At 46.1% G+C, this 26,981-nt stretch overlaps 1 protein-coding gene across 10 annotated transcripts in view; it reads left to right on the top strand.

The window, feature by feature from the left end:
• The window catches only part of LOC137590179 (multiple PDZ domain protein), a 33,936-nt gene extending 9,497 nt beyond the window's left edge, over window positions 1-24,439 (top strand). The window contains exons 12-49 of one of the 10 annotated variants that reach the window (XM_068307625.1): window positions 358-435; window positions 710-789; window positions 872-1,018; window positions 1,089-1,259; window positions 1,816-2,001; window positions 2,082-2,291; window positions 3,124-3,282; window positions 3,511-3,663; window positions 5,939-6,223; window positions 6,329-6,440; window positions 6,847-7,045; window positions 7,879-7,920; window positions 9,066-9,161; window positions 9,247-9,327; window positions 9,413-9,590; window positions 9,708-9,818; window positions 10,997-11,071; window positions 13,436-13,501; window positions 13,640-13,711; window positions 14,389-14,590; window positions 15,522-15,718; window positions 15,832-15,923; window positions 16,450-16,528; window positions 16,771-16,830; window positions 17,152-17,247; window positions 17,319-17,393; window positions 17,474-17,854; window positions 18,222-18,305; window positions 18,832-19,025; window positions 19,118-19,132; window positions 21,196-21,343; window positions 21,409-21,495; window positions 21,582-21,678; window positions 21,755-21,918; window positions 22,397-22,501; window positions 22,593-22,687; window positions 23,012-23,135; window positions 23,217-24,439. In XM_068307625.1, coding sequence (XP_068163726.1) covers window positions 358-435; window positions 710-789; window positions 872-1,018; window positions 1,089-1,259; window positions 1,816-2,001; window positions 2,082-2,291; window positions 3,124-3,282; window positions 3,511-3,663; window positions 5,939-6,223; window positions 6,329-6,440; window positions 6,847-7,045; window positions 7,879-7,920; window positions 9,066-9,161; window positions 9,247-9,327; window positions 9,413-9,590; window positions 9,708-9,818; window positions 10,997-11,071; window positions 13,436-13,501; window positions 13,640-13,711; window positions 14,389-14,590; window positions 15,522-15,718; window positions 15,832-15,923; window positions 16,450-16,528; window positions 16,771-16,830; window positions 17,152-17,247; window positions 17,319-17,393; window positions 17,474-17,854; window positions 18,222-18,305; window positions 18,832-19,025; window positions 19,118-19,132; window positions 21,196-21,343; window positions 21,409-21,495; window positions 21,582-21,678; window positions 21,755-21,918; window positions 22,397-22,501; window positions 22,593-22,687; window positions 23,012-23,135; window positions 23,217-23,363 — 4,943 coding nt within the window. In that variant the 3' untranslated portion in view covers window positions 23,364-24,439. Of the gene's footprint in view, window positions 1-357; window positions 436-709; window positions 790-871; window positions 1,019-1,088; window positions 1,260-1,815; window positions 2,002-2,081; window positions 2,292-3,123; window positions 3,283-3,510; window positions 3,664-5,938; window positions 6,441-6,846; window positions 7,046-7,878; window positions 7,921-9,065; window positions 9,162-9,246; window positions 9,328-9,412; window positions 9,591-9,707; window positions 9,819-10,996; window positions 11,072-13,435; window positions 13,502-13,639; window positions 13,712-14,388; window positions 14,591-15,521; window positions 15,719-15,831; window positions 15,924-16,449; window positions 16,529-16,770; window positions 16,831-17,151; window positions 17,248-17,318; window positions 17,394-17,473; window positions 17,855-18,221; window positions 18,306-18,831; window positions 19,026-19,117; window positions 19,133-21,195; window positions 21,344-21,408; window positions 21,496-21,581; window positions 21,679-21,754; window positions 21,919-22,396; window positions 22,502-22,592; window positions 22,688-23,011; window positions 23,136-23,216 lie in introns of all 10 variants that reach the window. The other 9 variants (XM_068307623.1, XM_068307630.1, XM_068307626.1 and 6 more) reach the window with 9 other exon arrangements.
• Window positions 24,440-26,981: the final 2,542 nt, after the last annotated feature.

Here is a 26,981-nt window from a genome sequence, read left to right as displayed (position 1 = left end):
TTATCTCATTAACGATTGAAAGGAAATGACAAGCAGAGAATTTAATGTAAAAAAAAAAAATCTAAAACTTGTGATATATTCTGAATGAGAGCGGCGTCTCAGGCGTCTCCACCTGCAGATGGATTTATAATATTTTTGTCAGATGATCTCTTTTGATTCATTAATTAATTGTTTCCAAGCCTCAACGAAACAACACCAAAAGTCTTCTTGCTGTTCCAGAAACCTGCGTTGTTTTTGTTTCTTCCTTACTTCGTATATCCTCCAGGATGGATTTATATTTTCTGCTGGTTGTCATGATACCGTCGTGCGTCTGCCCCCCCAACCCCCCTGCTTTGTGTGTGTTTACCGTCTCCACAGACGAGAAGCCACTTCTGACAAAGACTGAAGGATCTGATGTCGGCTCGGCCGCGGATCAGCTGACAGAAGACAAACACGGTAGGAGCCTGGGATCATTCTTCAAATACACCGGTGTGGGGGGGGTAGGTAGGCCGGGCACACGCCTGATAGATAGATAGATAAAGGTCATTGTTGTCAGGACCCCACAGGCTGTGAGGACACACAAAAGATGGATGTCAGCACTTTGAGACAGGAGAGTGAAAGAATCCTCCCCTTTGAATCGAGAAACGAATGCTGCGTTTCCACATTTAGAGTGTGTGTGTGTGTGTGTTTTGGAACGTGAACGCTTCACGTCGCGGTTTTTTTTTTAAAGGGACAACGCTGACGTCCTTCGAAGAGGAAGAGCTGACAAAGAAGTGGGAAGAGATTCTGGGTCCGAGCAACGAGGTCGTGGTGAGTTTTTAACGCCTTCGGCTCTACGGCGTGTCGGTGAAGTAACGCTCTGGTAACCGTGACGCGCTCCGTCGTTCGGCAGGTGGCTCAGGTGGAGAAGTTCAGCGAGAACAGCGGACTCGGCATCAGTCTGGAGGCCAACGCCGGGCATCACTACATCCGCTCCGTCCTCCCCGAGGGGCCGGTGGGACGCTGCGGGAAGCTGTTCAGCGGAGACGAACTGCTTGAGGTGCGTCCAGAAGGATGTAAGGATCGTCTCAGAGGTCAGAAAGTTCATTGGACCCGTTTTTCCGTCGCAGGTCAACGGCGTGTCGCTCATCGGGGAGACGCACAAGGAGGTGGTCAGGATCCTGAAGGAGCTTCCTCTCTGCGTCCACATGACCTGCTGTCGGCCCGCCCCCCACCTGCAGAGCGACGTCGATGCACTCCAGACGCAGTCGGAAGCTTTGGCAGCAGCGCCTGAATTAAAGGTGAGCCTGTAAATATATTTAAGTACAGAACTTAAATGTGTGTCTCTGATTGGATAAAACACGCATCATCGATGCGTAGAGGAAGATGCTCCCCCTCCTCTTCATATCAATAAAGGAACATGTTTGTTCTTCTCCCCCCCATATAGAACCCATTAAACATTATTAGCTTAGCCTCGGCTGTCACTCGCTCCGTCGGCTCCGCGTTGCCAAACATGATGAATTAAGACTCGGCGATAAGCAGACGAGTCTGAAAGTTTATTAACTCCCATTCTGGCAACACCTCAGCGGCGAGTCGCCGGAATCGTTTGAACGGAGATACGAGACATCAAAAAGCAGCTTTCCTTTGGGGAAGGTGAAAGGGGGAAGGCGCTCCGGCGTTATCTATGATAATGTAATAAGTCCCTAGCATCCCAAAAATATTTCCCCTTTTATCTGCTGCCAGAATCCCAAGCAAAAAAAAAAAAAACGCCACCAGACGGTAGCAGCCTGTGGGTTTGGAGTGAGCGTGAGGCAGACGTGCCGTCACACACACATTTTTGGGGCTTTTCATCTGCAGAAACAAATCGACCTGAGCGGTTTGATGACGTCTGGAGACCCGGAGGTGAACGCGGCGGCTGGCGCGCCGGATAACGCCACAGACGACGCGATAGGATCTCCTCTGGCCATGTGGGAGTCGCAGATCCAGAATATCGAGCTGGAAAAGGGAGAAGCGGGATTGGGATTCAGCATCCTGGATTACCAGGTGTGATAGTGTCAACATAATACCTGTGATTTCACGAGTTTAAGGCAGTAATCGTTCACCTGCTCACCCCCCCCCCCCAGGACCCGGTGGACCCCGCCAAAACCGTCATTGTGATCCGCTCTCTGGTTCCCGACGGCGTGGCCGAGCAGGACGGCAGGCTGTTGCCGGGAGACCGGCTCGTGTACGTTAACAGCACCGACCTGGAGAACGCCACCCTGGAGGACGCCGTCCAGGCCCTGAAGGGGGCCAAGCTGGGCAAGGTCCAGATAGGAGTGGCCAAACCGCTGCCTGTAAGCAAAAGAATTAGTGTTTTGTGTCAGGGATGTGTCGTTGCATCCATGGGAGGGTTCATCTTACGAGAGCTTGAATTTTTCATGCGGGGAAAACAGCGAGGAGGGAGGTAAAACAAAGCAGCGTTCCTTCAGTGGAGGTGGTGGGCCTACAATACTCTGCCCTTCGTTTCAAAACATCGTATTTTAGAATTTTGAGGAGGGCAGACCTCCTTACGCGCTTAGAAACACCAAGGACGCCTCTCGTAACCTTTGACCCCGCCGGGACCTCGCTCCTTCGGGCGCCTTGCTTTTTGTTGTGCAGGATGTTTCTCTGCAGAAGCTGCACTTTTTTAGCTCGCGGCTGCTTTTCGCCTCGCGTCGGACCTGCCGTCGGACGGCGAGGGCCCCGACCCGACGGCTGCAAAGGTTATAGACGGCCGATTGGAGCCGGAGGAAGCTTCGGCGGAGTCGTCCAAGCTCTCCTGCAGGCATGAGGAACGTACTTCTCAGGAATATGTTGCTGTACTGCCTGACAGAATCGAGTCTGACAAGTTAAATCCTCCGCTGTGCCTTCTTGCTGTTCTAATACCTGCCTGCGCTGCTACGCAAAATCAATAGCAGGAACTGTCGGTTCGGAGTAGGTGTGAAATGGTAAAGAGCTTTTCTTTTAATTCACAGACAGTCCTGATCGTTCCCTGATTAAACTAACTCACAACCGTGGATATATAACCCTATGGAAGGTCAACTAACACATTTTCCCACTCCGTACTAACTTATTTATGCTTCAAAAAAAAGAATAATCGCATCAGAAATCATTGGAGACACTGAAAGAATTTCTCCACTTTCCTAGGGAATATGTGGATATTCCCACTCTCCGCACCCATATGGTGAGCAGGAAATTACTCCATCATCCACCCTCCATTCATTTGACTTCAGCAATATTTTGGTTGGAGAAGGAGAGGAAGAAGGACTGGCTGAGGGCGTCGTTTACCGAGCAGAGCCGGCATTGGTCAGTTAGCTTTTTGGGGGGGAAAAAACTGGAAAAATCAACCAGAGTTTTTCCTGAAGTGTGGAAAACAGATTGATCATTACATGTCATGTTTGCCTCGATTTTAGCGTATAACAAATTGTAAAATAGAAGTAATAAAGGATTACATCTGAGGCGTGAACTGCTCAACAATAAAGGACCCGTTTCTCCCCCCAGTTGCTTTAACGACTCCCCATTCCTGACCTGCAGATCGACGCCAGCGACGACAACCTGTCTGTGGAAAAGATGCTGGATCACTCTGTCACCGGGATGGAGGACGACACTTTCCAGGCGTCGATGATCGCCCTCCACGGCAGCGCCTGCGGCGCCGACCTGGATTACCTGCAGTCGTCCACGCCAAAGGTAAAGAAACCATTTTCTAAATCAGTGTTTTCCGCACGATAAGGCGCACTGGACTATAAGGCGCACCTTCAATGAATGACCCATTTCTAAAACTTCTTCATATATAAGGCAAACTGGATTATAAAGTGCACCTGATTATAAGGGACACCTTCAATTAATGACCTATTTTAACACAGTTTTCACCAGAATAGGGCACACTCATCTGAGAACTCATCTTCAATTTAATGGTCTACAGCGGTACCTCTACTTACGAAATTAATTGGTTCCGGATTGGTTTACGTAATTAGAAATTTTCGTAAATGCCCTAATCCGTTCCAAGCCCCAAAAAATTCCGACTTAAATGTTTTATAAAGCATAAAAATGCATCAAAACATGTAACAAACCAGATTATTGCACAATAAATGAGAGTTGTGCATAATGTAGAAAACAAAGAATAAAGAATAGTAATGACGGTCATTTACCTTTTAACTGCTGTCCTCATTGTTTTTTGCCCTCTTTGGTTCATGCCCTCTTGCCCCCCCATGAACAACAGAGTGAATTCCAGTCCTCCTTCTGAACTTCTCCAACCACCCACGCGATGCCTTAAACTCCTTAAACTTCCTTTTGTTTTAATAACGTGGTGATTGTAGATGCATTACGGCCATATTCTTTGGTGAGATCAACCAAACGCATCCCTTTCTCATGCTTTTCTATCATCTCTTACTTTGTTTGTATGGACAAAAAAACTCTTTTCTTCTTTTCTTTTCCTCTTTTCTCCGTCACTTTCTTGGGGTCCATAGTGAATACTCTAAAAGTTAATATATTTCCGTAAAACTATCAGAACACCTCACGGGTCGAGGGCCGAATGACGAAGACGCTGCATAGACACCTATCTAGCTCCACACAGAGGTCCCTCTTAGCCAATGGGATGCCAGCATGCTAGGTAATAGCCAATGACAGAGTTACCTTTCGTAACTCGAAATTTCTTTCATAACTGGAGGCAATATTTTCCTGTTGAGGCGTTTCGTAAGTAGAAAATTTCGTAAGTAGAGACATTCGTAAGTAGAGGTATCACTGTATAAAGCGCACTGGATTATAAAACGCACTAGATTATAAAGCGCGCTGGATTATAAGGCGCGTCGTCGGTTTCTGAGAAAATTAAAGGCTTTTAGGTGAGCCTTATAGTGCGGAAAATACTGCGAACCCAAAGTCAATCCCTGGTTTCATTGGCTGCGATGTCACAACAAGATGCACGGCGTGGAGTTATTGAGAAGCCAGAATGTCATGAGAAATGTTTGTTTGCCTTCGCTGAGGCAGTAACAACATTATGGACTCTGTTGTTAGATGAGGATTGCTGCCAGGGCTGCTTTTGTTGCTCTGGGTGTCTGAAGAACCGCAGCTCCCCAAATGGATATTAAATTATGAGGGAAAATAAACAAAGAAGAGCAACTGTTTTCCTAGGGCTGTGCGTGTGTGTGTTTGTGTGTGTGTGTGTTTGTGTGTGTATGTGTTTGTTTGTGTGTGTGTGTACTTCCAGTTTTCCCAAAAGGTCAAACCTGACCTTATTTGTCGGGCCTTTCCTTGAAAATTTATGTGATGAAATGGAGGCCTGAGGGTGGGAACGGGGTCAGGACGACTAAGGGAACATTTTACACCAGTGAAGGATTTCACAAAAGAGACGTCAAAGCCTTTGTAGGAGGTCAGAAAGCTTCATCACCACAGAAAGAAGAAAAAATCTTCTCAAAGGTGGGAAGATTCCAGTTCGCTTTAACCGGTAGACGTGTTACCAGTCGACCCGTTCCCTCACGGGACGTCCCGAGCAGGAGTTCTTTGAGCGTTCCCAGAATTCCGACGCCTCTTTTCCGACCTTCACTTCAGACGAAGCATTTGCAAAATCAGTGCAGTTCAGGGGGTAAAACATGAACTCTACTGTCTTTTTACTGTTGAGTTTATTACAAAAAGAATCAGAAAAGTTTGTTTTACTTCTCACTTCAACTGATTTCATATTCTTCTTAAAAATCTGTGTTATTCCGGCTCCCTAAGAGAGGCTCAGACTTTATTGCGGCGGTCTGGTTCTACTCAAGTCTCACTCGCTCTTATAATATAACATTTTGCAGCGGCTCCAGATCGCCGGCGATTCCTTCCCCTCGTCTATCGAGCGCTGATGGCTTCTCCATGCCTCATTACAAGGAGGGCAGGATGGCGGCTGAGCGAGATGAATCCCCCCCAATGGGCGATTGTCCAACTAGCATAGTGGAACCTCATTCGGCTGCTTGTGCTTTGTTTTACCCCCCAGCTGACAGCTCGCCTCGACATATTGGACGAGCATCCCCGATTCGCTGACGACACTGGCGAGTTCTCTCCGGAGAAGCCCGCCTCTTTCGCCGCTTTGGGTTTGAGGGGTCACGTGAGCGATTTTAACGCCCTGCTGAGCGGTTCGGATCAGTACCTGGGATGGCCCCCGACCAGCGAGGAACCGGAGGCGTGGTCCAAGTCGTACAGCCCGTTTGACGAGTTAGGGATCGGATCAAACGTCCTGGACGAACCCGTGGACCCCGGGAACTATCCGAAGGAGCCCCCGGTAAAGATTTTGATGTCGCTGTTAGCATACATTATAATCACACATGATACTCTTTTAAATCTAAGCCTGTTTGTTAAAATTCTTGTTTTCTTGATCACCTTAAAGAACGAGGAGATCGGCACGGCGGAATCAGCGGGAGACGGCGACAAGGAAGCGCCGAACTTGGGGAGTCATTTTGAAAGGACCATCACGGTTGTCAAGGGCAACTCCAGTCTTGGTTTGTGTTAATTTCTTCTTTCATTCCTCCCCCTTTTTTCTTATTTATTAATGTCTTTGCTCAGTCTTCACAGACATGGAAATCAGTTTTGGGACTTTTTGTGGCTTTTTTTTTTTTTTTTTTTCATTTGAAGCACAAATGATTTGCTTTTTTTTAAGTTTGAAAGGGTGACTTTACGCTTTTAATTCAAAACGGCAACTTCTAAACTGTACAGGTGTTGAAAACATTATCTTGGGATCTTATTTCTTGTGCCGTTCCAGAATTCCTCTAAATACTTGAAGTTTTTCCACGTTCGGTCCTGAAAATGTCGCCTGGTAACATCGAGATATTTCATAAAGGATGTAAATTGACGGATATTAAAGAGTCCCAACTGGTGTGTAACACTTTTTCACCATCTGCCTCTCAGGGATGACGGTTAGCGCCATGAAGGACGGTTTTGGGATGCTGATCCGCAGCATCATCCACGGGGGGTCCATCAGCCGGGACGGACGTCTGGGCGTCGGTGATCTCATCCTGGCGATCAACGGGGAGCCCACCGCCAACATGACCAACGCTCAGGCTCGGGCCATGCTCAGAAGACACTCTCTGATTGGACCAGACATGGGGTAAGAGAGGGTGACAGTGGGGCGGGGGGGTCAAGTCGTCTGCAAAGGAAGTAGAAGTCGATCAGTGGTTGATTTTTAAAAAGTCACTGGTTTTTGTGTTTTAAAATCTGAAAGAGACGTTTTTTGAATTCACTGTAATACAGTAAATTAATAAAAAAGGTCAATAAATAAATAAAATGGTCTGATCTGACCCCCCCCCCATTAATGTGTTTCTCTACCAGCATCCCTGGTGACCTTGTGGGGATTCAATCCATTACGTTCCCCTCAGCATCAGTGAAAACACATTAAGAAAAATGTTTCAAAGAATTCTTTACATTCAGTTCAGCTTCTTTAAAATATTTCTTTAAAGCCAAGGTCTGGTGAAAAAGTCTTCTGTAGAATAAAATCTTTAAGATATTTTTCTCACGTGGTTTTAGGAATCCACAACCATGTGGATCCACTTTAAATTCAAAAGTCATAATTGCTTTAAACAGAAATGCTCGAGAATTCGAGCCTTTAGGTGTGGATGTATTCAGTAATGGTTGTTTTTACTGTCATACGTTTCGTATTTGATTTGATTTTTTTTTCCCACAGCTGCTCTTTCTGTATGTTCAAGATGCCACTCATTTTAACACGTTCTTCTAAAAACCCAATCAACTCAGGGTTAGAACCTTTCAGTCTAAACTCATAATAACAAGTCATTCCTGTTAAATCTGCAGAAAAAGAGACACCGTTTGAAGGAATTATCTCACAGTAAAATCGATTGTGATCACAAGTTCCGCCTTCCTGAACTTAAAAACCTTGGCAGTTTGTTCGCTTCGGTGCATAAAAGCCAAAATTCTTCACGTTTCTAGATCTGCTTGTGCGCCCGAGGACGATGTGTGCCCGTTTTATGTGTGAGTATGACTAACTTCCACGCCGGCTGTGTTTTCGGCGAGACGTTCGACACCTCGGCTTCCTTCCTCTTGTTCCCGCCATCTGCTGTGGAGGCTTTGGCTGCAGTTGTTTTTAAAAGAGCTTTATCCAGACAAGAATTAGAAAGTCAAATCCATGCAGGGGGAGTTGGGGGGGGGGGGGTCACAAAGCAACAAGGATGTGATAGATTGTGAGTTTATTTCGGGGGGAAAAAACAAACGTGTTGATGAACACTTACCCTCCATTCTTCGTTTGTCTTCGGACAAAGGAACTAAAAAAATAATCATTTTCTAACACACATGGTTGGAAATAATATCTGGATAAATCTTGGCTGCATCGCGTTTCTAGTTTATTCCATACTTTCATTTCTATCACTAACATATTCAGTAATTACCTGTTTTTTTCTCTTTCTGTTTCACTGTTTCTCACATTAATCTTTTTTTTGGGGGGGGGGGGTTTATCGCTGCATGTTGTGACGCCTTCAATGATCTCATTCATCCCTGTCATTATTTCGCCGGAGCTCGTCCTCCTCTGTCCGCACGCTGTCACGTTTAAAATGCAAATCAGACCATCTGTAGAGGATCTGTTTTCATGCAAAACGTGTAAAAAGCGTTCCGCTTCATTCTGAATTGTTTAGAGTTAGGCTTCTGGTGTGTGTCAGATTTTTTACCACCTGGCTTTTGCGAGAATTAGGGTCCCGCCAATGAATTAACCATTAATAAGCCTTTCAGATTTTGTCACATTTTCATCAACAGGATTTTCTCGGACATTTATGACGGTAAAAAACCTGCAGTAAAGAATTTATTGGCGTCTCGCCTCTGTAATCGTCGTGTTCTCACGTGTAGATTAGCTGAAGAGAGTCAAACTTCTGGATGTAAATAATAATAAGTCCTTGTTTTTAATTAAAGCCAGTAGATTTTCATGCTCTCATACCTGTTTGCACTTTAATTCCAGTCCTTCTCTATTTTTTTGCTTAAATTACCGTGTAATTTCTACGTATACAGGAGCGTAATTACCACCCGGGCGGGTAATGAAGCGTCTGACAATAGAGGTTGCAATATTGTTGCCGTGTTTTTACCGATGTGTGTGTGTGTGTGTGTGTGTGTGTGTGTGTGTGTGTCTTCAGTATTACATATGTTCCAGCGGAGTATCTGGACGAGTACAAAGCCAGTTTAGAGAAGCTGAGCGAAGACGTTTTCTCTGAAATGGCTCCAGTTCTGAAGTAAGTCCTCAAAGTAACTTACGTCGTGTAATTAGGAGGTTTTAACAAATAACACAACAAATATCAAACTCTTTACCTCCGCTAGAGATGTTCCTAACCTCCCCGAAAGGGAAGACGGAGAGGGAGAGGAGAGCGCCGCCTACAGCAACTGGAACCAACCCAGGAAGTGAGATCACGCCAAAACGCCGCAAAGCAGACTCTTCCCGATGAGACTATATATTGATGGAAGTCAACTTTGCTCCCATCCTCAGGGTGGAACTCTTCCGGGAATCGGGCAAATCCTTGGGCATCAGCATCGTCGGGGGGCGAGGGATGGGCAGCCGGCTGAACAACGGAGAGGTGATGAGGGGAATTTTCATCAAGCACATCCTGGAGGACAGTCCTGCCGGACAGAACGGGACCCTGAAGACGGGAGACAGGATCGTAGAGGTGGGGGAGCATTTAAGGACCAACAAAGACTTCTTGTTTTACCTCAAAAGACTTTCTTTTTATAGCACTAACTTTGAAAAGCTTGATGGGCTGCTTCCCCTGATATTTCCCTGACAGGTGGACGGGGTAGACCTCAGAGATGCCAGTCACGAAGAAGCCGTGGAGGCCATACGCAGGGCAGGAAACCCCGTGTCTTTCCTGGTCCAGAGCATCATCCACAAACCCAGGGTAGGCTCACGATAGCCTCAAACAACCTCCGTTTCTTCACTCTATCTTTTTTTTTCCAGCTTGAGTTTATCTCCAAAGGCCGTTCAGGGCACTTTCAAACACGATTGAACAAACCAGCTTCAAGCCCTGAAGTACGCAGCGTTTCAACTTTGAAATATTTGATGAGAGAAACAACCATCCCAGTGGGACACATTAAATACATTAGCAACTTTTAACCTCTGAGCGCGACAATCACAACACGACATCATCTGTTGTTTGAAAGTGCCCCAAGGCTTTCAAAGCACTACTAAGTAGTTTCCTGCTTGGACCGCTACTGGCTCGGAACCAGTATCAAATCGCTCACAATCGGTCGCTTCTCACACATTTTTTTCCACCAGAAATTCCCACACGCTTTCATTAATATTCTAGTTACTCAATCAGTTCATAATGGGAGGAAGCTCATACAGGAAGGTCAAAAAAGAGCGGAAAAGATTGACTTTGGTGGCGTTTAAAATGATCTGTGAGGCCTGATGAGGTGAAGTCACCCAAATCAGTGGGTTTTCTTTCACCTGGTTGTTCCTCTGCAGGCAAGCACTGATAATGCTAATGCTAATGAACAGCTAGCACCCAGGTACTTTTGCGTAGTAAGCTAGTCAAGCCTGTTAGCAAGAGAGAGAGAGTGTATTTGAATGAATATTTTGCAAGTATTAACATTTTCTTGCTAATGCTGCTATGCATCTACTAGGAACATATGCTAGCAAGATTGTTGTTCCAAGTGGCTTAAAAAATGTTAGTCTGATGCAGATTTAGATGTTAAAACAATTCTTTTAGGTCAAAAATCCCAACACAGTTGGTTTAGCTACCAGATCCAAACCTACAATCGTATGCTAAGCTAGGCTAAACTAGCCGAAGTACCTTTTAATGTGCAAACAAAGTCACAGCAGGAAAGCTAGGAAGAATATTTCCCAAAATGTTCAGAAACTTTAATTTAATTTAATTTTAATTTAATTTAAAATTTTAAAAAATGTAGTTTTAAATTAAATTTAAACTTCCCGACAGCAGGAAAGCTAAGAAGAATATTTCCCAAAATGTTCAGGAACTTCTCTGAATTGTTTCACCTTCTTTCACCTGAATATATTTTACTTTATTTTTTTAACGCCGCCGCCGCCGCTCCACCCTTCACTTCACTACTTCCCCAGCCCGAGTCCATTTACCGCCCCGCCATAAAGAAACACGCCGCCGCTTTCGTATGCATGCCGCATCTCACGTGTCAGGTAATCTGTCTTTTCTCTTTTTGTCTCCCTCACTTCTATTTCATCAGCTCTCCATCACAGTTAATCTGGGTTGCATTATCTCTCCCGACTCGTCTCTCTTTGTGTCTCTCACTCCGTTTGCAGGATCTTTTCTTTTTTTTTTTCCTTCTACTTCTTCTTTAATGCGTCTTTGACTTTGACAAACACTTAATGTGTGAAATGAAGACAAACCAGAATTGGAGATTCATTCTGGGAGGTGGAAAAAAAAGAAGAAGCGAGGGCTTTGATTGTAATATCAAGACATCCTATTCTATTTTCCATCGCAGTGTGTTGACACAACCCGCTGTGATGTTTTTAATCAAAAAATGCCGACAAATGGTTAAATCAATTTTGTCACAGGTACGAGCAGGTATTTTAGAAAACATCTCCGCCGAAGGATGCATTACACACGCAGACTCGACTTTAAACGCGATTTAACAGTGGGTGTTATTCAAATGTCGGTGTGTTAAATCCAATAAAGGAAGTCATTAAATAAACAGTAGAAATGGAAATGAGGAAATCATTTATACCTGTGTGGCCACCAGGCTGTCAAAACGCACTCCGCCCCGACAAAGTGGAACGGGTAATCATTTAGGGGGGAAGATATATTTTCACGTCGCTGATATTGAGTTGCAGCTCCTCAGAAATTCATCACAATGAACTGAATAGTTTGGAAAATATGGTTTTGATTGGATGATGTGTCTTAAGTGCTATAGGCGCTTCGGTAATGCAGCCACCTAGAGAGAGCACGATGGCACATCCCTTTAAGTTTCCAATCCGTCTCTTGTAAGTGGTGAATAATCTCATCGTAGCCCGGGGGGGGGGAAACGGGGGGGGGGGGTGGGGGGTGTTTGAAACATTTTTCTTAAATATTTCAGAGATGTCTTCTTCTTTTTTTCTTTTTTGTTTTTGAATCGGAATCTTTTCCTCCTCGAGGGGGGAAGCCGCTCCCTTTAACGGTTAATCATTTAAATAAAGCCTGGATGTTTTTGCCTCCCCCCCCCACATAACCCCCACATCCTCCCTCCCTCCCTCCCAGACGGCCTCTGGTTCTCTTTTGTCAGCCGTCACATTAAATATTCGTCACGCTGTCAGCTTGTTGGTCCTGTTTCTCTGCTTGTAGAAGCCGCCCCTGCCCTTTCTGCAGCTAAATAGCCGCCATGGGTCGAGCGTCTGCGCCACTAATCTCACCTGCTTAGCACCCGCCCTGCCTCAGGTTAGAAAAGCCCCCCCACTCCCTGTCTGTCTGCTGTCTGTGGAAATCCGGAATATTACAGTAATTTCTGCACTATAAGGCGCACTGGACTATAAGGCGCACCTTCAATAATTTTAATCTGAAACCATTTTCACATATAAAGCGCACTGGATTATAAAGTGCACTGGATTATAAAGTGTACTGGATTATAAAGTGCACTGGATTATAAAACGCACTGGATTATAAAACGCACTGGATTATAAGACGCACTGTTGTTTCTGAGAAAATGAGAAGGCTTTTAGGTGCGGAAAATACTGTAATTGTCTCCCTGCAGGTTTATTTTGTTAAAAGCATCAAACCGGTTGCATCAAAGTGTCCAAATTGTTCCAGATCTTTAATGTCCTTCTTTTTTTTTTTTTTTCTGTGGTGAATGAAAATTACCCTCCTTTGCTTTTTGATTTTGTTTCCTCGCCCTGCGTGACAATTTTGAATTTTATCACGCCACGTCGTCACCCGTCTCTTCCTTCCATCGCGCCAAACAAGAACCAATATCATAGCAGAGGCTTTTACTTTGAGTGCATTTGATTTTCCTCTCCTGTCGCCGGTTTTAAGGCACAATTTTTCTCAATTACCCCTCAAACATTGTCCCAAGTGCCTCGGTGCCAATTTAACGGAGACAGCTTGATGCAACCGCCAACGTTCAACACAAACGCAGAAGAAGAAATATTCGCTATCATGTCTCTTCTTTTCTTTCTTGCTTTTTTTTTATTCCAAAAAAAACACAAGACATTCTGGCGACGCATTTTAAAAATGTGTTATTTGGGATAAATGGTCAATCTTGGATCGAAATGTGATGCTGGTTATGTGTGTGTGTGTGTGTGTGTGTGTGTGTGTGTGTGTGTGTGTGTGTGTGTGTGTGTGTGTGTGTGTTTGGTTTTGCCAAGCCTTAGGTTGCCTGAGAGCGCCAGTTCTTGCACATTTATTAAAAATAAATGTGCATTTATTCTCACAAACAGATGGTTTTCCTTCATGCAGCATATGGAGCATGAGGAAAAAAAAAAAGAAGACTTTGCAACAACTTTTTTAATATTTAAGGTGACATTTGAGTGAATGTTATAAACTTGCCTTCGTATCCTCTTCCTCGTGCGAAGCGGACATCGATCGGTGACTCCGGCGATGAGAGGACCGCGGCGGCGACGAAGGACGACAAGGACAAGGTGTGTGTTCCGGTTTATCTGCCGAGGACTTCCACCCGCGTTTTTATTTGTCGTTTCCAGTTTTGTATTTCCTGAAACACTTTTGAAATAGTTTTTTGTGTCTTCTGCTAAAGCCGCTGCCCTTTTGTGTCTTTGTAGGCGGGTGACGGTCACTGTAGACTTTACCTCCGCCTCTCCCCAACTAACCCTTTCACTCCTACCCCGTTTAAGGTTTGTGGGTCTGTGTGTTGTTCTTCCCCTCTGTCCATGCATGACCTCTCACCTCCGCTGTGTGTCGTTTTTGTGACATCGAAATGTTTTGTTTGTTGTTTTTTGTGTTGCTTCCTTAAATAGCGGTTGGCTTGTTGTGTTGTTGTTGTTTTGTTAGTTAAAGTTGATTTTTGTTTTCAGGTTATTGCGTGTATGCATGAAATAATTGTAGGCGCAAATGAAGGCGCACTGGATTATAAGGCGCACCTCCAATAATCTTAATTCTAAAACATTTTGACATATAAAGCGCACTGGATTATAAAGCGCACTGTCGGTTTTTGAGAAAATGAAAGGCTTTTAGGTGCGCCTTAGGTGCTGCACATCCGTCACAATTAAGCCACTAACTGTAGCGTTCATGACTTTACGGCTACAGCTAAGCTAGGCTAATTAGCATTCCGACCGGATTCCCTGCTATTTATGCAAAACCATCATTATTTTCCAGCCTAAATGAACTCGTCCCGCTAAAAAACAGATGAAGCCGTTAATGAAAACCAAGCATATGGCCTCTGTTGATCACATGGTCGTCTCTCATGTGGCTTCCCGTCTCGACGCAAAGTTATACGGCGTAAAGTTGGTTCCGCTTCCAACATAAAGCCTTCTCCTTTCGCTTTAACTTTCACTAATAAACTATCTTCCAGACTCCATCTGCGTCGTGCCAGCCGGCGAAGCGTGAAGCGGCGAAGGCGTCTCCTACCGGCGGCGTCCTCCTCCTGCCAGTGGTGCCCCATGTGGGGGAGACCGATACAGATACGCTGACAGAGATTCCTGGCAGACCCGCTGAGGCAGAGGAGGAGAACGTGGCGGAAAACGAGGAGGAGGATGAGTTTGGATACAGCTGGAGTGAGTTCAGGTTCTGCTTTTTTTAAAGGCTGCACTTCTACTTCCTGTCAGGAACGGCAGTAAAAATGTCTTTAGTTTATTGAATTTCAGCTCGGCCTATTAGAAGTGAGTCCTGGCATTGTACACTCCTGAAAGTTTCACTGTAATTGAATCAGTTAGATGGATGGTTTATTCATCTACTTACCGCCGCGTGCTTTATCGGCCTGCTGCCACTAGAGGTCCTACAAGTTGTACGTTTGTCCCCCGCCTTGCCTGTAAATCCGCCTGGAGTCCCGCATTAATGAGGGTCTGATTCACACGCCGGGTGCCGGTCGTACATCACCGGACTTGAAGGACTCGCCGCCCCTTCCCCCCCCTCCCAAATTAGCCTGTTAGCATCCTGCAGATATCAGTTGTTAGACGACCTCGCCGCGGCAAGGAGAACGGGGTCGGAGTCGGGTCACATTCAGCTCCGGCGCCGAGCTTAAAGGACAGACTTCCAGCCTGGGACCGTGGTGAATGTCGTGTGTGTGTTAGAGTGTGTGTGTGTGAGTGTGTGTGTGTGAGCCCATCCTGCGGGGATAAGATTGATGAGTTTGGGTCCGGGAAGGTGAGCTGTGGAGATTAGTACAGGACTGATGGTTCAACAATGGCAAGGAGCCCAGAACAACGGGAGCCCATTGGTCTGAGCGTCGGCTATCTAACACACCAGAGACAGGAGAGGTGGATGGAGGGGGGAGGTGGGAGGAATAGCAATAGAGATAAAGATTGAGACAGAGAGATAAAAAATAAATAAATAAAAGAAACAGTCTGACATTTAAAACTTTTAGCGTTTACTTTCCGTGACTTCGCATTTAAATCCGAACCCTGTCGCCTTTTTCGGAGCGACGCGACAAGGATCGTTTGCGTCAAGCTCACATCTGTCGTCCCCCCCCCCCCCCCCTCCTCCCAGAGAACATTCTCCAGCGCTACGGCGGCCTCCCGGGGGTTCTGCACCTGATCGAGTTGGAGAAAGGAAAAACGGGCCTGGGCCTCAGTCTGGCGGGAAACCGGGACCGCTCCCGCATGAGCGTCTTCGTCGTGGGAATAGACCCCAACGGGGCGGTCGGGAGAGACGGACGTATGGTGGTGGGAGACGAGCTGCTGGAGGTAATCTGTATTGTTGATCGTGGAGTTTATGGGATGGTTGTTTGGAAGTCTGAACGTAAATTGAAACCATGAGGGTGTTGTTTTGTGTAAATCTTATTTCTGCGTCCCGTCAGATCAACGGACAAGTCCTTTACGGCCGCAGCCACCAGAACGCATCCTCCATAATCAAGAGCTCCCTGTCCAAAGTCAAAATCGTCTTCGTCAGGTATGAAATCACCGTTTGTCTTCTAATTAAAGCGTCGCGTCGTCACATTTACACGCTGACAGGAAATAGGTTTCACTGTCGAATAAAGCCTGTAATGAAAACTGACAAGGAGGAACAATTCATGTCTGATGTAACGCTCTTCGGGAGTCAATAGAGGGCGCTGTTGGAGTTCAGGAGAGAGATGGAGGAACCCAGAATCCAACAGTTATGGAACAACCATAAAGATGTTTTTGGGAATGTTTTAAAGAACTTAATGAATAAAATATTTTCCTGAAAAAGCTCCAGGTTGTTTATAAAACTGGACCATAGCAGCTCTCCTATCAGCCTGTGTGACCTTTGACCTTCAGCCTTCCACTTCACTGCGTTTTGTAGTATTGATCTCCTTTGGTGGACTTTCTCCAGACATTTATCAGTGTTTTACTGTTTTTGACCGATCACGAGATGCTTCAACTGTTCCGTAACCGGATCTGTTTCCCTGACGCTAAAATTCCGTTGATTAATTAATACATGTGAGTCTCCGGAACAGGAACACGGAGGCGCTCAAACACATGGCCGTGGGTCCCGTGAAGGAGTACGAGGGAGACGCGGAGGAGGCTCACGCCGAGGTACGACCACACGACTCACAAACCCGTCTACCTTTGTCCAAACACACATCCTTTTTTTACCCTGGACGTGTTTTTCCTCCTGAACGTTTCTCTCTGTGTGGTCCTGGAGATCCTGCCCTCCTCCCATGACTGTGTCACCCCAGAAAACCACAACCAGCAGTGACTCCCATCCACCAGACAACCAACCCAAAGTGGTTTTAATGTGTTTTAAACTGCATTCTGTACGTTCTGTTCCCTCGCAGCTTGAAGCTGCCGGCGCCAACGGCGACGCCTCGCGGTGCGTGCATCACGTAAAGCTGAAGGTGAGATGCAAACCCTGGGCTATTTGAAAAAGTCTGACACAAAAGGCGATAATAGATGGGAAAAAGTCGGAAATAATGAGGTCGGCGTAGCGGAGGAGGGGCAAAACAGGAGCAGTGGAGCCTGACGAGGAGAAACGGCGCTGAGAAGAGTCAAATAAGAGCCTGAATAAACAACAGATGAATGGAGGAAGGTTGACCTACATTCTAGACATGCAGACACCTCCGGGTTTCACTTCTGGGGGGTTGAAGGTGTCAAACAACCCAAAAAATACTGATGAGAGAATGACTCATGGGTAGTTTGTGCTTTAACCTTGAACGCAGGAGGACGGGGGCCTCGGCATCACCTTCGAGGAGGGGAGCACGGAGAGCGGCGTGGAGATTCAGAGCATATCTGAAGAGGAGGGACACGCAGATAAAGTTCGTATCGCATGTTTTCGATGATCACGCGTCCGATCGGTCATGTGAAGAAGATTTTATTTTATTTGCAGGACGGCTGCATGAAACCCGGAGACAAGCTGCTGGCGGTGAACGGCGAGTCGGTGGTCGGATGCAGCGTGGAAAAGGTACCGCCTTTTCACTTCCTGTCAGTATTCAGTACTTCCTGCTCCGACGAGACGCCGATCGGCTCTGTTTTGTGTTCCAGGTCAGTTCTCTGCTGAGAGAATCCAGAGGTCCGGTGAAGCTGACCTTCTCCACCACCGAGACTCCTTCCTCCTCCCCCCAGACGATCAACCAGGACGCCGGTTGTTCGGACGGCGTCTTCGCCGGCGCTACGGCGGAGGCGGAGTCAGTCATAAGTGAGGCCTCTGACTTCTCATCACCTCCGTTTCCCGGTAACGCCGTGACTCCATTGCGTTCCGTCGCTCCCTCTGTTTCAGGCCAGAGCCGCTCGTCCACCCCTTCCACTCTGACGTGCGACCCGGCGACCTGTCCCATCATCCCCGGCTGTGAGACCACCATCGACATCTCCAAAGGTCGCACCGGGCTGGGCCTGAGCATCGTGGGAGGCTGCGACACCCTGCTGGTAGGAAACCAATACCGATCGCATGTTTTTTGAGCAAATATGCGGTAAAACCTCAACTAGCCGACGCCCACTTCCAACCTCCGGTGGAGGGGGGGGGGGGGTTCAGAAAACAGGAATTTAGGAAGCAATCTTGGCATCCTCTCCTCAGTCCCGTTTATTTTGTCTGCTCAGTCATGCTTGGGGGAGCGAGGCGGGGGCGGGGGTTCTTTTGTCTGGCCTTCGCCGCAGCAGACAATAATCCAACCCTGGAATGTGACCTCTGAACCCCGAATGACACGCAGGCCGGAGCAGAGAGGACGGTCTCGTCTGTGAAGGAAAACATGGCCGCCCCGCGCGACTTCACCCTCCTTGTCTCCTCTCACTCCAGGGCGCCATCATCATCCACGAAGTCTACGAGGAGGGGGCGGCGTCGAAAGACGGCCGTCTGTGGGCCGGAGACCAAATCCTAGAGGTACGGCACCAGCGTGACCTCTGACCCCGAGCGGGAAGAACCAGGAGTTTTAGCTTCGGAGGCCCGACTCAGCTTGGATTTGCCCTCCGTTTGACCTCACGATTTCTCACGGGGGGGAGGGGAGGGCGTGGGTGGAGTTAGGCAGTTAAAATATGGTAGCTCCATCAAGAGACCTGACGTGAACACACACACACACACACACACACACCCTTATGACTTGATTGCCTTCTAGTATTCCTTTCAGCTTCTAAACTGAGCTGCAGCTTTCAGAAAACAGGGTCAGGGAGGAGGGACGGGGGGGGCGGGGTAGTTAGCTGGGGAAAGTCATTTGCACGTCTATGGAGAGAGAAAACGAGGTATTTCCCTTCTTTAGTGCGGCTTAAAAAGGTTCGACATCAACAGAGGCGACGTGACCTCGCTGTGAAATACGGATTCTGAGGTTCTGAAAACACGAAACTAAAAAGAGTTGTAAACGCAGGAAGTCGGTACGGAACTCACGCTCGCCCCCCTCGTCCGTCGCCCGCAGGTGAACGGGATCGACCTGCGCGAAGCCAGTCACGACGAGGCCATCAACGTGCTGCGACAGACCCCCCAGCGGGTCCGGCTGGTGGTCTACAGGGACGAGGCCCAGTACAAAGAGGAAGACCTGTGGGACCTGTTCAGCGTGGTGCTCCACAAGAGGCCCGGCCAGGGTCTGGGCCTGAGCATCGTGGGTAGGAGGTGAGGCAGACGGGGTCGCGTCAGACAGACGACGACACGGAATGAGTTGGGCTTTAACTGTATGGATTTCTTTTTTTTTTTTTTTAATACAGATCACGGGATCACAGGTAAACGTTATGAAAGGATTGCCGTATTTTCTGGACTATAGGGCGCACCGGTATATAAACCGCATCTGCTTTATTTTCTAAAAATGTTTTTAAAAAAGATATACAAGCCACAAATACGAACTTCTTTGTGTGATTTCCGTGAAAGTAGCATAGGTTATTCTTCTTTGCATTGATTTTTCATCTATTTTGATTCTAATTCCAATTAGAGCGCCCCCTAGCGGTGGAAGAAAAATCCACAGAATAGCCGCACCTTTACGTAAGCCGCATGGTTCAAAACCTAGTAAAAAAGTAGCGGCTTATAATCCAGACAATACGGTATTTATAATGTAGAACATTAGAGAAATAGAGCTCTTATAGACCTCTATTGTGTATTTTTTGTGTATTTTATGCACAGATAACTGCCCCTATCCCTGGCTAATGCTAATGCTAATCACCCACCAGCAGTGCAGATATGTGCCGTTTCCTTGTCGCTAAACATGAATGCTGTCGCTGTTTAGCCGTTATATTTTTATGGTGGTACCAGTGGCCATTTGGGAAAATTTACCCAAAAATAAACCGTCATAAAAACAAAGACGAGCAAAAGCTTGTGTTCATCCCATAATGCCCTGCTGATTGTGCACTCACAGCTACCAGATAAAACCCGGGTCGGCAGAAAGCATGCTCCTAATGTTGTTCTAAGTCTTCTCCATTGCAGCGGTTTTGATACATGAGTCGGAAAACCGAATAAAATAGTCCCTGGGGTGGAAAAGGGCGCAACAGATACAGACCAGAAACCCTCGGCTAAATCGGAAAGTGCAAGCTAGCATTTAGTGGCGAGAAGCTTGACAGCCAAGTGTCTCTGGAATGGGAGATCCTGTGGGATCGAGTTGCCTCGCCTCACAGATTTGGCCGCCGTGGGTTTGATCCACGTGGAGAAGTAGTGAGGGACCGCAGCGGAAAAACAAGAAGCTGGGTTTCATCGTCTTCTCTGGAGTTAACTCAGTTGACCTCTGACTGACGACTATCAATGAGATGTTCTGTGTTTCTATGGCAACGCCAACTGCTTAGAGGTTGGTTATTTTTACTTGTCAGACAACGGAGACTCAGGTTTAACAGACACGTCCCAAGATTTTCCATTAAAGATTCATTTCTCCAGAAGGAAACGAGGGAAACTGGGACCTTCTAGATCAAACTCATTTTCACTGAAAGGGCCAAATGTAACTAATAAATGTAACTCAATGTAATGTAACATAACTGTAACTGCTCCTTAATGTTAAATAACTCTGGATTAATTATTTATTCAACTTACAAACATTAAAGTTACACAGAAAAAATATGTTTGTTGTGTTTCTCTGTTCTAACATAAATACTTTTAATTTGTCAGGTTATTAAACCCACAGAACTCCATCAATCAAGGATCAGACTATCAACGAATAAAGGAAAATAACATCAAACACAAGTTAGGACATTAACTTTGTTTAAAAAGTTTTTGTGAATGTTAAAATGGGCTTAATTAGTGCATTGTGGGAAATGTAGTTTCTGGTCAAAGACTATTTTTGACCCATTTATTTTTAGACTCTGACCTTTTATACTCTCGCGGGCCACATCTGGCCCGGGGGCCAAATGTTGCCCACCACATAATTTTATGTGGCCCACGAGAGCATAAAGGTCAGGGTGTCAAAAATAAATAGGTCAAAAGTGTGTTGAGCAAAACAACATTTCCCACAATGCAGTAATTCAGCACATTTTAACATCTACAAAAACGTTTTAAACAAAGTTAATGTCCTAACTTGTGTTTGATGTTATTTTTCTTTATTGATTGATAGTTTGATCCTTGATTGATGGAGTTCTGTGGGTTTAATAACCTGACAAATTAAAAGGATTTTTGTTAGAACAGAGTAACAAACAAACATGTTTTTCTCTATGACTGTAATGTTTGTAACTTGAATAAGTCATAAATTCAGAGTTATATAACATTAAGGAGTAGCTACAGTTATGTTACATTATATTGAGTTACATTTAGTTACATTTATTAGTTACATCTGGCCCTTAGAAACGAATCCCACTGTCTTTATTTTCACCAGGAATGACACCGGGGTGTTCGTGTCCGACATCGTGAAAGGCGGCTTGGTGGACGCCGATGGCCGGCTGATGCAGGGAGACCAGATCCTGTCGGTCAACGGCGAGGACGTCAGGTCGGCCACGCAGGAGGCGACGGCCGCGCTGCTGAAGGTACGTCCGGTTGGTTTAATGGCGTGTCGGGTTTAAGGCGATGCTAAAAATGTCCTGTGTTATAGTGCTGTGTGGGGCCCATAAACATGGAAGTCGGGAGGTTTAAGGCGGGGCCTTTCCACTCTGAAAGACGGCTGTCTCAAACGAGTCAGGTAAACCGATCAGGAATACGGTCGGAAATGCGTTATTAATTCTTTGAAAAGAGAAATCAGAGCAACGCTGAGTGTCTTTATTTCAGGCGAGTGAGCCGGGCGGCACCAAGGTGGACGCTCAGTCGTGTTCAGACTCGGGAAACCTTCATGAAGACCCGGAGAAACCAAGCAGGAGTCCAGATCGTACGTATTTCCCAACTGATGATCATCCTTTTGTTGTTTGGAATCGATTGGATAATTCGATCTTTTGTTTTTCCAGCTCCGGAGCATCCAGACATGAGAACCGTCGAGTTCACCAAAGGACCCAACGATTCTCTGGGCATCAGCATTGCGGGGGGTGTAGGGAGCCCCCTGGGCGACATACCGATCTTCATCGCCATGATGAATCCCGTCGGCGTCGCCGCCCAGACCCAGAAGCTCAAGGTACGACGCTAGCAGCCTTTGTGGAAGATGAAAAGTTTATTTTCTGCAGCGTCATTCCCACTCACTTCTAACCCCACCCTGTGAATCCAAAAACCCTCCCCCGGGGGGGGATCAAAAAGGTCGACAGCTGTTAGCGGCGACCTCCGCGAGCAGAATGACAATCGCGGCTCTGTGTGACGCAGATCGGAGGAGGACAATAGTCGTTGCTAATATGGATAATAAATCTCCCACTCATGCATTCAGATCATTAAGAATACAGAGGGGCTTATTGAATTGAATGGGGGGGGGTTGAATTGTATATTCATGCTGCTTCATCCTTTAACTCACGATGAGAAATGCATAATGGAATTACTCACTGAGTGCGAATTTAGCTTTTGTGTGCCGCTGTAATAGCATTAGTTAGCATCCTGCTAACGGCTGGCTTTTAGAAGAATCGACGACGCCGTGCTTTCGTATTTTCTTTTTCTCGCCTTTGAAGATCGGGGATCGCATCGTCAGCATCTGCGGGACCCCCGCCGAAGGCATGAGCCACGCCCAGGCCGTCGCTCTGCTGAAGAACGCCACGGGGACGATACAGCTGCAGGTGTGACGTCAAACACACACACACAAACACACACACACATGTTCTGTCACCTGAGAGAAGAACGTATCGTCACGCCTGTCGTCTCCCGTAGGTGGTGGCGGGCAGCGACGCCACGGTGACGGGCCCCTCCCAGGAGCAGCCGACCGGAGGTCTCTCCACCAGCTGCATCTTCCAGGACGACCTCGGGTACAAACGTTCTGCTGAGTCATGATATCTGATTTAAACCAATCAGAACGCATGTATTCCCACATCTCCCTTGTAGCTGTTAGCTCAGATAAGGTGGTAAAAAAACGCCGCCATCTTTGTTTGACGTGTCAAACTGGCGTCTAACATGATGCGTTATATGCGTTGCTATGTAAATATGGCAACGACCATCACGGCTTTGTGGGAGTTAGTCCTTCCGCTGCCGGCTCAGAGGCAGAACAAGGGCCCCCGTCACACCTTTGTAATGTCTGTACGGGTGCGCCGGTCCCACCTCCACCCGGCCTAACTGTCTCCGTCTTCCGTCAGCCCGCCTCAGTATAAATCCATCACTCTGGGACGGGGGCCGGACGGACTCGGTTTCAGTATCGTCGGAGGCTACGGCAGCCCCCACGGAGACCTGCCCATCTACGTTAAAACCGTTTTCGGAAAGGTAAAAGTTCGCCGGTCCCGTCGATTTGAGGCAGGACTGATAAAAATCGTCTCATTGATCCAAAACCTTGTCGACGTTCAGGGGGCGGCGGCGGAGGACGGCCGTCTGAAGAGGGGCGACCAGATCATGGCGGTTAACGGACAGACTCTGGAGGGCGTCACGCACGAAGAAGCCGTTGGCATCCTGAAGAGGACCAAAGGAACGGTGACGCTCACCGTGCTGTCGTAGACACCGATATGCTAACGCACACGCTAGTTGTTTTTTCCACTTCCACAGCTCAAACAAGTAGCAACACGGCTAGTAAATGAAGCGACACGCTGATAATCGTGAAGCTTGATCGATTCATTCTACTTCCTGTCTTTGCCGCGATGAAGGTGCCGCTCCTTAAATAGCATCCGAGGTAGATTCATGGATTCATCACGTTTCCTGGGTTTAAAGGAATGAACTGTGAAGGAATGTAGAAAAAAAATGGCGACCTCAACCTCCATCAGAATATTTCACCTTAATGGAATTCTGGTGTTTTAGTTTGGGTTTTTTTATTTCTTTTCTACAGTCAAGGTGACCTCGCTTTTAAATCAGAGCCTGAAACATGAAAACACCTCGGAGGCAAGGAAAAGAAAAAAAAAACGGATTAGCGAATTTTAGCTAATGGAGGTATTATCTGATAATAACGTTATTTCTAACTTCCACTGCTCCGCTGTTTGCAAGCTATTATTTTGAGAAACGATGCAGGTTGTTTAATGAAGTTATCATGAAGTCAGTTGTTTGTTTAAGGAACGTGGCCAAGAGATCATTTTTACACGCTGAAGGCTAGAATTGCAATTTTGTAAATACACCATTTGTTAACACTTCCCTGAAGGTAAAGATGTGAACTTCTTGATATATTAATCCACAAAACTTAGACGAGGAAGCGTGGGTGTGTGCGCGCCACGGACTCACTGGAATCGTGTGCTGCTAAACCTGATATGTGAGGTTTTTATGTCACAGGGTTTTGGATTTTTGTGAAGTATTAAATGTTCGCTCCGTGAAAGAGCACAGAAGTATGCGACAACCTGCTATCTAGGTTGGAATAAATACACGTTTTTGGTTTCTTTCTTTCTCTACCTGAAGTGTTTAAGGTGTCAGATGATTAAATAATTGACCTGAGCTCATTCCCACCGTTTTATTTACCCCAAAACGGAGTCCGTAGGCACGTGTTTGTGTGGTCTAGTTTGTCCATCTCTTCACCTGGAATATACAGCTCGAGTACTGTTAATGACACAGAATTTTATTCACACTGAATTAAATAAAAGTGACCTTTGTATTTACTTACTGTGTTCTACATTTTGATTAATTTTTAATTTGTTATTCCCTTCCTTTTGGTACTGTGTCCGTCCATTCTTACTGTGTGGTGTGGTTGTGGGTTGAAATTGGATGAATGAGCTTTTGAAAAGATGTTCGTACTCTATTTAATTTGAAAGTTACTCCCTAAAAAAATTTTTTTTTCTTAAGTTATAACCTCCGATTCAAATTGCTTTTGCATGTATCTCTTTTATCTCTTTTTGGTCCCACAAAAGATGAAGTGATTTAAAAAAAAGCCAAACCCATCTTGTTAAACCTCACCAGCGTAAAGACAAATATAAAATAAGACATTTACAGTATTTTTCGCACTATAAGGCGCACTTGACTAGAAGACGCACCTTCAACGAATGGCCTATTGTAAAACTTTTTCCATATATAAAGTGCACTGGATTATAAGGCGCACTGTCGGTTTTTGAGAAAATTAAAGGCATTTAGGTGCGCCTTATAGTGCAGAAAATACTATAAATGAATGTCAGTCACGTAAATGCTTGGCAACGCTCCAATCGCACCAGCTGTTATTCAATCTGCTCCTTACTGAATCGTACAGTATGTGCCATACATCACCGAATACATATCGTAGCCAAGAGATAAAAGCAATTTCCTGTTGCCAGAGGTCACATTTGAATTAAAGGTAAAGGCATCTAAATCAAGTTGAAACGAAATGAAATGAAATGTCCGTGAACAGAGATTTACAGACGAAGGATAATACAAGCATGTGCAACAACCGCATGTTCCTGCTTAGATCGACTCTGTTGTCACTAGAGACTTAATAAAGCCTGAATAGAGAGGCAGAAGTCTCCACTTAGGCGTCCCATCTGTCCCTGCACTGACAAGCGCAGCTGCCTCACAGCCTGACACATGGTTTTTGTGAAGTGCTCCGCATTAAGTCCATTTCTTAAGTCGATTTAAGTCAAATACACGGCCTCCCGATTAATCACAGGAATCATGGGAGTCATTTTCTAACAGAGTCTGATAAGATTTATTTAGCAGCTACACAACAGCATCCCTGTTCATTAATGCTGAAGGGTTGGTGATTTCTTCACCCCTGGGGTAGGGGGTGGCCAGGACCTGGCACACCTGCTGGAAACCGCTAGCTAGCTAGTCCCTGGACAGCTGAAGTGTCCTCAAGCACCTGTTGTTTTAAGGGTCCCAGTGGGTTTACATGGTTGTCAGCCCTCCCCCTGGGATCAGATGACGCTGGTTGGTTTAAGTAAGGCTTGTCTGCACAAGACCTTTAGATGTGAGATCAGATGTTACCACGGCGTCACACTTATAGAATGAGCGGCGCCTAAACGAACCACTTTAAAGCACCAAGTTATCAGTTCCAGTCCCATCCATCGTGTATATGTTCTCTAGGTTTTCATGTCAACATTTTTCTTCTTTTACCTCATAAACAAGACTTATGATAAGGACACATTTCATGTCATGTTGCATACAGGACGTCAACTCCATAACTACTGTGGTTCACGCGGCTGCTTCAGACGTCGCCTGTTCAAACAATTCTGACCGCACTATCGCCATGACTCACGCTAGCTTCACAGGGTATCAGAAGGTTAAGGCAACAGAAACCATTCAAAGAACGGCCCACAGTGACTCATTAAACATTCTATAAAGGGACATGATCATGCCGGTTCTGTTAAAAAGAATTTTTGCTCTATTTTTTTGGTTGAAAACATCGTTTGCGCCAAAGGACATTCTGTTCAGACTTGACAATTTCTTTGAAGTGACAGAACTTTTCATGTGGGTTAAATCTGAGCAATTCAGAGGTGAACACGTGTCAAACATGCAAATGTCAAGAGATCTTGTCACGCATTACATGTCACTTTGCAAATAAAACAAATTCAACGCAAAGTATCGCCAGCCGAAAAACAAGCAGAGGAGTAAAGTGAGGCTTGTATTGACTGACATGTTTCGTTCGTAGCTTCTGTAGCATGCCTACCTCCTAACGGTGCCTTACATAATGTTGATTTGACTAGACATGCATGATTGTTGGCAGAACTTTCTCCTAACCCGAACTGAGACTTGAACTGAACCCCTCGAAGCTAGACTCACAAGGTTCCCGAATCCTAAAATAGTTTGTTCATCCCCCTGACCTTTTCCTGAAGCACCACACTCAGTTTTCTTCTACAGTTATCTCTACATCTACCACCAGAAGGCTAGTTAAAGTTGCACAAGCAAGAATTTATGGTGACAGCAAACTCAGTCCAAACATCCCTCTCCCCAACCACCTTCTCCAGCTCTTTGGGGGGTCCACCAATGTGTTCCCAAGCCAGTTGAGAGGTATTGTATATAATCCATTCAGCTCATCCTGGGTTTACCCAGGGGTCTCATTTCATTGGGAGATGCCAAGAAAACGATTTCAGCTGCTTGCGTCCGCAGTATTTTTCTTTCGATCACAGGAACGTAGACTGACAGTTCAACTGAGCGCTTAGCCTCGTGGCTTGGCCCACTCTGTACTCCCAACAGTCAGCATCTGCCCCGATTCATCCATCCAACTCCTGCCCC

Source organism: Antennarius striatus, chromosome 23, assembly GCF_040054535.1.
Source record: "Antennarius striatus isolate MH-2024 chromosome 23, ASM4005453v1, whole genome shotgun sequence".
Classification (NCBI taxonomy): domain Eukaryota; kingdom Metazoa; phylum Chordata; class Actinopteri; order Lophiiformes; family Antennariidae; genus Antennarius; species Antennarius striatus.
This window is presented reverse-complemented; position numbering and strand designations above follow the sequence as displayed.